Source organism: Mastomys coucha, unplaced genomic scaffold, assembly GCF_008632895.1.
Source record: "Mastomys coucha isolate ucsf_1 unplaced genomic scaffold, UCSF_Mcou_1 pScaffold20, whole genome shotgun sequence".
NCBI lineage: Eukaryota > Metazoa > Chordata > Mammalia > Rodentia > Muridae > Mastomys > Mastomys coucha.
Window position 1 is genome coordinate 129103358 of NW_022196903.1, and position 9604 is coordinate 129112961.

At 48.3% G+C, this 9604-nt stretch overlaps 1 protein-coding gene across 6 annotated transcripts in view; it reads left to right on the top strand.

The window, feature by feature from the left end:
* Nucleotides 1–9604, top strand: part of Fam234b (family with sequence similarity 234 member B) — a 114760-nt gene that overhangs the window by 30421 nt on the left and 74735 nt on the right. For 4 of the 6 annotated variants that reach the window (XM_031383654.1, XM_031383656.1, XM_031383659.1 and 1 more), the window contains 3 exons: nucleotides 1524–1652; nucleotides 6268–6459; nucleotides 8578–8708. In XM_031383654.1, the coding sequence (XP_031239514.1) occupies nucleotides 1524–1652; nucleotides 6268–6459; nucleotides 8578–8708 (452 nt within the window). The remainder of the gene's footprint in view (nucleotides 1–1523; nucleotides 1653–6267; nucleotides 6460–8577; nucleotides 8709–9604) is intronic. The other 2 variants (XM_031383658.1, XM_031383660.1) reach the window with 1 other exon arrangement.

Here is a 9604-nt window from a genome sequence, read left to right on the forward strand (position 1 = left end):
CATTACAGCAGCATCCACCACCCATCCTCTTCCAGTCCCCTGACCATATCCCTGTCTGTCCCTAGAAGACTCTGATTCTGAATCTGGCCTGATCATTAGTTGACTTTAAAGCCTTGCCACATTGATATGTTCATTAATTTTGTCTCTTTTGAATTTTATATAAATAGAATGACAGTTTTCAGTGATTTTTGTTCAACATAATTTTTGTTTGGGGGACAGGATCTTACTGTGAGGCACAGGCTGGCCTTGGCCTTTAAACTTCCTCTCTCAGTTTTCTGAGTGCTGGGGTCATTGCCATATGTCACTACACTCGAGTGCCACCACACCTGGTTTGTCAATACAAGTTTTGTGCTTGTTTGTTTGTTCCTCTTGTAGTTCAGGTTAGGCTTGAACTCATGGAGTAGCTGAGTCTGACTTTGAACTCCTGATCTAGCTTCCACCTCCAGAATTTCCACCTTAATGCTTCTACCTCATAGCATTTGGTGCCGCTGACCTTTCTTGTGTGTTGGAGGTTGAAGCCAGAGCTTCATGCATACCAGCTATAACTACTCAGACACCCTACCACCCCCATCTTTTTAAAAGATACATTCCTGAGATTAATTGATTCTGATGCCTTATAGTTAGTGTCTATTCATTTTTAACAGGGTCTAACTTTCCATGTTAGGAATAGCACATGATTTATTTTTCTAGGGTGATAAACATCTAAGTGAGTTCTTTCTTAAATAAGTGATTCTAAGAACATTTTTATACATTTCCAAAGGGTTATGTACAAATTTCCCCAAGGCCTAGTAAAGTTGCCCATCAGAACGTATGGGCAGGTTCTTTCTAAACAGTCTCTGCTAAGGTGGTTGCACCAACTTGTGCTTCTACTCTTGCCTGAGCTCCCTGCAGATTTGGCAGGCATTCTCTGACTCCTCAGACCCAAGGAAGGGACCCTCCCTTACCTCTGCTCTGCACAGGCCTCTGCTGCCCACGGAGGAGGAGGAGGGGCAGGCTGGCAGGGTAGAGCTTCAGGCGTCCCTCCCCACTGCAGGTGGGATGGCAGTCCCTGCTCCCCCTAACCCTGGCTCCCCCTAACCCTAGCCCTACCCCACCCCTCGGAGGCTATTTTGGCCTTGACTGTGGTGGGAGGAAGGGTGCTGTTTGAACAAGGTTCCAGAAGTCAGGCTCTGCAGCCTTTGCTGTGGGGGTGGGGGTAGGGCCGCTCTTATCTATAATCAATTTGCCTTGCTAGGCTGCACCCTTCCTGGGCCTCTGGCCAGGGAAGCAGGTTCCTTAGAGCGTCCTTAGCCTAGTGGCATTTCTGAGTTGTGGTTATTTCACTACACTTTATCCAGTGTGGCCAGAAACTCCATAAAACCTCTCTGCCTTATGTATAATGCCCAGGGCTCTGGGCACAGGGAGATACATACCTCTTGTCTGGGGACCGGCAGTCCACCTGGGCTGGGAGGGTGCTGGTGGCATTTGCATCTGTCTTCTTTCTAACCTGGCAGAAAAGAACTAGTCTGTGGTAACTGGCTCAGGCCCTTTTTGTTTCATTATGTGTACGCCAGGCGGGGACCTGTCTCCCCTGGAGTTGGCTGATGTGAATAGAGATGGCCTGCGGGACGTGCTTCTCACCTTTGTGACAACCAGGAATGGGACTGAAGGAGGTAAGAGATACATCTTCTGGAGGCTGCCACAGGAGAAGCAGCAGCCTTAAGAAAGCATTAGTCAGCTTCCTGGGGCGGTGCACAAGAAGGTCTGCCTTGCATCATACGCCTTATCAGAATGGTCCTGAGGTAAATAAAGATCATTCCAAGAAACCAGGGCCCCGTGTGAGGTGCATCATATGCCTCATCAGAATGGTCCTGAGGTAAATAAAGATCACTCCAAGAAACCAGGGCCCAGGGCACACACACCTTTAATCTCATCACCCTGCAGGTGGAGGCAGGCCAGTTCCTGTGAATTTGAGGCCAGCCTGCTCTACGTACTGAATTCCAGGGCCAGTGATAGAGGGACCCTGTCTCAAAGTGCACTCCTCCCCCACATGCACAAAAAGAAAGAAGGAAGGAAGGAAGGAAGGAGACTGAGTCCTAGCTGGAGGAACTTTGAGTGTCCACCTAGGCCAGTGCAGAAACCAGTTCTGAGAAGTGACATGCCCATACCTTGTAGTGACAGCCTTAGTAATTAGATGTGTATATGTTGGGGGGAGGGTGGTGGAGCAGAGACAGCCTCAGGTGTCATTCCTCAGGAACTGTCCTGTAAATGGATTTTAATAAACTCTATGAGTTATTAATATGACCCAGCCAGACCCCCAGTAATAGAGGCAGAGTCCTGTGGATTTATTTAATCAGCTTAGCACGATTACTGGGGGATTAGCCCTAATCTATTTTTCTATATGCTAGACTGTTAATTCCCCAGCTGATGAGTCTCACTGGGTTATTTCTGCTCCATCAGCCTGCCCTCAGAGGGCATCTCACTAGGCCTAGTGCTCCTGCTCTGTCCGACACATCTAACAGAGACTTCTTGTTCTCTTCCTCCTCCTCTTCCTCCTCTTCTTCCATCTCCCCTTTTTTCTTTCTTCTCTTTGTCCCTACCTGTGACCCCAGCTCAGTAACTGAAAACTCCACCTACCTCTGTTGTCCCCAGGAACTGGCTATAGCCACTTTTATTTAACCAGTGGCTTTAAATTGGAGAGCAGCATTTACTTAGCATCGCTAACATTTACTTAGTATCATTAGGGGTACGTGAGAATCTGCTAGTGGGACATGATGGGGGGGGCAACAGATTGGGGGGGCCAGTATTTAGCATTTGAATGCATAGCAGCACCATACCAACCCTCAACACCATCCACATTATGTTTTGAGACAGGTCTCTCACTGGCCTGGATCTGGCTAGCAACCCCTCAGAAGCTACCTGTCCGCCCCCACCCCCAGCACTGCAATCACAAGACTGTGCCACCTCTCCAGGCTTTTTCTGTGGGCTCTGGGAATTAAACTCAGGCTTTCTTGCTTTTGTAGCAACCACTTTGTCAACTAAGCCATCTCCCCAGCCAGTTCTCCACTGGCCCCTGGTTATAGTGAGTGTTGCTTCTGCCCTGCCCTCTCCATCCTGGCAGGTGGGTCATCACTCACGTCTCTGTCCAGAGATGAGTAGGCTGGCAGCCTTCCTTTCCCCTTCAGTTGAATCCTCCAGGTTTGCCCTCCCTGGGAAGACTAGACAACCCGGAGGGCGTTCATCAGCTCCCTAGCCTTGTGAGAGAGGCTGAGGAGAGCAACTAACTTCCCCGCTTCCTCACAGCTAGGGTTGGAGCAGGGTGGCTGTGAATGTGACCGCTGGCCAGAGCTAGTCTCAAGCTGCCCCTCTTAGAGGACTTTCTTTTTTGTCCTCCTTTGTCCCTGGGAACATTAACAGCATTTTTCTTTTGTTCCCCCTTCTTCTTTTTCTTTTTTTTTATTGGATATTTTCTTTATTCACATTTCAAATGTTAACCCCTTTCCTGGTTCCCCCCAACCCCATCTGGAAACTCCCTATGTCTCGCCCTCCTTCCCCCTGCTTCTATGAGGGTGTTCCTCCACCCACCCACCTACTCTCCCACCTCCCTGCCCTCAATTCCCCTATACTGGGGCATCTATTGAGCCTTCATAGGACCAAGGACCTCTCCTCCCATTGATGCCTGACAAGGCCATCCTCTGCTACATATGCAGCTGGAGCCATGTGTACTCCTTGGTTGATGGCCTAGTCTCTGGGAGCTCTGGGGGGTCTGGTTGGTTGATATTGTTGTTCTTCCTATGGGGTTGCAAACCCCTGAACATTAACAGCTTTGAGGGCCTGTACTGCCACTAGTAGGGTCCTACACCCTGACACATCTTTGTCAATAGTCTCTTTATTAAAAGCCTCCATAGCTTACACATGATAACCAACCAGCCAACCAACCAAGCAACCAACAACACTCACCACCTCCCAAAAGTAAACAACAACAACAACGAACAAGCAAAAATGCCTCATTTTTGTGATGGCTACACAGGGTCCTAGTTTGCCTGCAATGGCTACTGAATTGGTAATGACTACAGTATGTCGGCTGATGTAAGAATCCTACCAGGAGGGTGAAAAAATCCTAGCAAGGGTGTTTTAATCACTTAGGCCCAGAGTGAGTGTCCAGGTATGTTTTAGAGATTTCCCTAGTGTGCACTTGCCTGACAGCACTGAAACACCTTTCGGAAGCAGGAAGCACGTTTGATACCCGGATGCAGCTCTGTGGGTTTGGAGCAGTGATCGTAGCCTGATGGCATTTTCCCGGTCTGTGACTCATGTACCTTTTAAGGAAGGATAGAGCTGCTGAAGCTGATTGGCATTTTTGCCTGCTCTGCTTTATATCAAGATGAACATTGACAAGACGGAGGGTTTGGATACTATGTGGACAAACAGGATTTGCACACAGGTTGTAAAAGTAACAGTGTAACTATTTTAGTTGTTTCCGTGTGTCTGTGACAAAATACCATAACCCAAAAACAATGTACAAGAGTTTATTTTTGGCAATGAGCTCTCAAAGCCCTCCCTCCCTTGGTGACATACTTCCTCCAGCAAGACTTCACATCTTAAAGGTTCCATACTATCCTAAGTTGATGCCACCAACCAGGGACCAAGTGTTCAAATACCCGAGACCGTTGGGGACATTTCTCACTCAAACCACAGCGATAACCACCGTTAGGAACTCTCTGTGTGCTGTGCTCTGTTGTAGGCCCATGTAGATAGATTTGCTTCTCAACACAATCTGACCAAGTAGGCTAGTATTGTCCCCTCTTCCAGATGAGGAAACTGAGGCACACTGAGGTTGAGGAACTCTTTAGAGTCCCACATCTGGTAAAACGCAGACCTGAAAGTTCAACTCCAAGAATGAGGTTCTGTAGTTCATGTCCCCAACCCTCATGCCTCATGGATGCCCCTATAGTGCCACTGGGAGCAGAGGGAGCTGCTCACGATCTGCTCAACAAGCATGCACTGAATTATTCACCCTCTCCTGAGTTCAGAGATCCTCCTGCCTCTGCCTTCCAAGTGCCGGGGTTAAAGTCTTGCACCACCACCGCTGGCCCTCTCAGTGGGGTTCTTAAGCATCAAGGGTAGCGCAGGGTTGGTCTGGAAAAGTCTGGAAGGTAATACGGGAGTTCTAACACAGCGAGCCACATCCTGTTTCCTTTTTGAGGCTGTATCGCTTGGTTAGTCTCGCTCGGAACAGGAAGGCTGAAGCCAAGAAACTTCAGGTGTCTGAAAGTAGAACGTGTAAGCGAGTGGAGATGCCCCGCCTCCGAGTGAAAGTAGAGCTGGCAGGAAGTGTGAGTGTTATGGAGTCTCGCCCTGGCCAGGGTGCTGTGGCTTCCCCTCCCTCAGACCTGGGTGCTCTTCTGCAGGCAGCGAGACCCCCTTGCTGCTCACCTCTCTGTAGCTTGCAGGTCATTTCTGAAAGCCTGCTTCTCTGTTTGGGGAACCTTTGCTTCTGAGGACTGGGTTTAAGATTCACTCCCCGCTCTGCATGGATTCTACATCAGCCTGGGCGCTCCTGGGCATTCCTTTCCGCCTGAGTGGCTGTTTGATTCCCTCAGCAACTCCTGCATGGTGTTCTGGATTCTGCTCCTTCTTTTTATATTTATTTTTAAATTACATGTATTTAGTGTATGTGTGTGTGTGTGTGTGTGTGTGTGTATTGCGTGCCCACATGCATGTAACAGAACACATGTGGAAGCCAGAGAGATAACTGTAGGAGTTGATTCTTTCCTTCTCCTATGTGGGGATGCTGGGAGAGTGCTGGGGGCTGGAGACTGAACCGGGGTCTCCGTCCTTGGCAGCAGAGGCCTTTTCCCCACCCACTTTGCTGGCCTTACCTGTCTTTTGCTCAGCAAACAGCTGGTTTTTGCTCAGCTACAACTCTATGTAGCAGGCATCTTATGATGTGCTGAGAAATCGGATGTGACTGTCTCTCTTTAAGGATGTTCAGTGTGGGCTAAGGTGGCAGGCAGGTAAACAGATGCTTTGGAAAGGTGCCAGAGCGCAGTCATGGTGAGACAGTTTAGAGGAGCCCACAGCGACTGGTCTTACACTTGTCCTCCACGAGGTGTGAGGTAGGAGATGACAAGTTCTGTGTTCACGCCTTGTCAAAAACCACAGGAAGGAGCTGAGCACACAGTGTGAGCTGCTGGTTCGCCGCCCACCATTCGCGGTTTTCGAGCGTCTTGTCTCTCCCTGACTCTGCCTTTCTGCCCCTTCCTCACCTCTCTTACTTGCCTTTAGGTGGCGGTTCACAACCAACTGCAGATCTCGTGTGCCTTTCGGGGATGAACGGCAGCACCCTGTGGTCCAGCCCCCTCCCGGAGGAGGCTCAAGATGTCATATGCTTAGATCTGATACCAGGAAGCGTGGCCAAAACCATCTGCCTCGTGACAGGGACTCGCAAGATGCTCCGTGCATTCAATGCAACGTCAGGTAAAGAGTGGCCTTGACAGCCAATGGCTCCTAGTGTTTCCCCTTATCTCTGTCTCCCTCAGTGCTGCAGTCACCATCACTCACAACACTATGTCCAACTTTTACTTAGATGCTGGGATATGAACTCTCTTCCTCACTTGGTTTGCTAAGTATTCTTAAGCATGAAATTATATCTGTAGCCCTAGAAACCAATTTTTAATAAGTAAAATATGATTCATATCATTAAAAAAAAAAAAGAGTGGCCTTAAGCGCACAGAGCGCTGCCTCCGTGAGCCTCGGTGTTGATCTGAGCAGCCTGCAGGGGGAAAGATGGTCGTCCTCTGGCAAGCTGGAACTGCTCTGCTGCTCTGGTTCAGAAGGCGGTGGTTAAGGGTAAGAGATAAGGGGCTCGGGAGGATGGAGGAAGTCTATTCTTGTTGCAATCTATTTGGTGATAAGACAAATAAACTCTTACCCAAACAGATGCTGCCAGGGGGCCTGGTTGTAAATAGTGTCTCTGCTCTGGTCTTTCTACAACAGGCAAGAGAGTGTTACCTCCTTGTCTTTGAATTGTGCTGGTTTGTATGTGAACCTGGGTCCTGGCTGGATCCTGGGAAGAGAACTCCCAGTCTTGTGCTGATATGGCCTTTTAGTTTCTTTTCTCTTTTAGATTCACAGGCCAGCAGTGGTGAAACTGAGTCTAGTATGAGACAGATATCTCCACATAATATAATATAATTAATATAATTTATAGAATTAATATAATATTCTATGGGCCATAATCTCAAGAGAAGTTGGATAGCAACACCCCTAGTTTTGCTCCCTCCTTTTTGTCACATGGTTTTACCCTGTACCCCAGACCTTGAGTTCATGAGATCCTCCTGCCTCAGCCTCCCAAGTGCTGGAGTTATAGGTGTGAGTACCAAGCTTGTCTAGTGGGGTACCTCTGAGTGGGGAAAAAAAATTATACACACACATGCATGCGTGCGCACACACATGCATACACACACCACTTTGTAGAGAGAATCCTTAGCATGCACCAAGCTCCCAGTTCGAGTCCCAGCACCACATGAAGTGGGCATAGTGGGCAGGCCTGTGCTCTCAGCACTCATTTAAGAGGTAGAACGAGGATCCAAAGTTTAAGGCCATCCTTGGCTACACAGTAAATTCAAGGCTAGCCTGAGATATATGAGCGCCTGTATTTAAAACAAATCCTCGGAGTACACTTCCTGTCCTAGCTCAGGACTGATGTCCTTGAAAGCCTTCTGTGGTTTCTCTGGTGTGGGCTCCTTAGTGTCTGCAATGCCCTGCGACAGACACATCCCTCAGCCCTAGTAGAGTGAGCTCCTACTTGCCAGAAGGACATAGACATCTCTGTTTATCTGATATACAAAGTCCAGGTGTGTGGGACTGAAGAGATCCCTCAGTGGTTAAGAGCACTGGCTACTCTTACAGAGGACCTGACTTCAGGTCCCAGCAACCCAGGGTAGTTACAACCAGCTATAACTCCAGCTACAGGGGTTCTGATGCCCTCTTCTGATCATCCACAGCATCAGCCCACATGCAGTGCACAGGCATACATGCAGGCAAAGTAGTCACACACATAAAATAAAACAAGTAGGGCTGGCGAGGTGGCTCAGTGGGTAAGAGCACTGACTGCTCTTCTGAAGGTCCTGAGTTCGGATCCCAGCAACCACATGGTGGCTCACAACCATCTGTAATGAGATCTGACGCCCTCTTCTGGTGTGTCTGAAGACAGCGACAGTGTATTACGCTGGAGCGAGCAGGGCCGGAGCAAGCTCACGGCCATCTGTACAGCTACAGTGTACTCCTACACATAAAATAAACAAATAAATCTTTAAAAAAAGAGAATATTTTCTAAAAAAAGAAACCACTAAGTAAATAAACTAAAATCAAGATGTAAGGCTATTCCCTGCATATGTAGTCAGATGCTTGAGGGTTTCAGACCCCACTTCCTGCTGTCTTTGTCATGAGACAGAAACTGATGGGAAGACGTGGGGAGAAGCCGCTGTCTTGTATTCAGCTGTTGAGTTTTCTCTTCTGGCTCAGCAATGTTGCACCTGCCTTTTGCTGAGAGAGAAAGTGGAGGTGATGATCTACCTCTGTCCCCTTCCCTAGGGAAAGTCCTCTGGACTCTAAACCCAAGCCACCTGTCCAACGGTACCTTGGCCGCCCCGGTTGTGGTGCTGCCAGACCTGGATGAAGACGGGGTCAGAGATCTGGTGGTGCTGGCTATTGGAGAACTGCAGGTACAGTCTCTAGTGATGGTTACTGTGAGTGCCGCTGTGTAGGACCTTGTTGATGCAGTGGCTTAGGCCGGAATAGATTCTCTTGGTGAGGTTAAGTGAACTGAGAATATTCCAAATTCATTTCCTATGATACACTGTGGTTCTGAGGGCTGTGGGTTAGGAGAGCTCTGGAGGCAGAAGGCTCGTGGATAAATTCCTTCTGTACCACTCTGTAGCTTTGTGGCCCAGGACAAACTGTACCCTATCCACGCTCTGGCCCCTTTACATGTCTACATGAGAAGGTTTTATCTCTCCCTGTAGGCTGCTTATGAAAGTGAGAGCTAACAAGTTAAGTCCCTAGAAAACTGCGTATTTTTTACTCTGTAAATGGAATGTTGGCTTTACTATATTGTATCTATTTAAAATTTACTTCAATTGTAAAACAACAGGATGGATGGAAAAGGCTCATCAGGCCTTAGGTATAAGGCTCATAATAAGCCTTAGCTATGGCTTAGTTGGTAGCTTGGTGGTTTGGCATGCATGAAGCCCTTGTTTGGTTCCCTGAAATGCATAAATCAGGTGCTGTGGTAATACTCCTGTACTCAGGAGATGGAGGCAGGAGGACTGGAAGTTCAAGGTCGTCTGTGATGACATAGTAGGCTTGAGATGAGCCTGACACATGTGTGGTGAGACCCAGCAATGACAACAACAACATTCCAAGCAAGCGCTTCCCCCTTGTAACCACAGCATTCAGAGGTTTGAGTGTTCTAGGTGAGCCTGGGCTGCACATTGAGACCTGTCTAAACTTGGGGTGTGTACTTTTAAAAATTACTACCACCTTTTCCAAGATTGGAGGGAGCTCTGGCCCCTCCCTCCTTTCCTTTTTTTTTTTCCTTTTTTTTTTCTTAGATATTTTC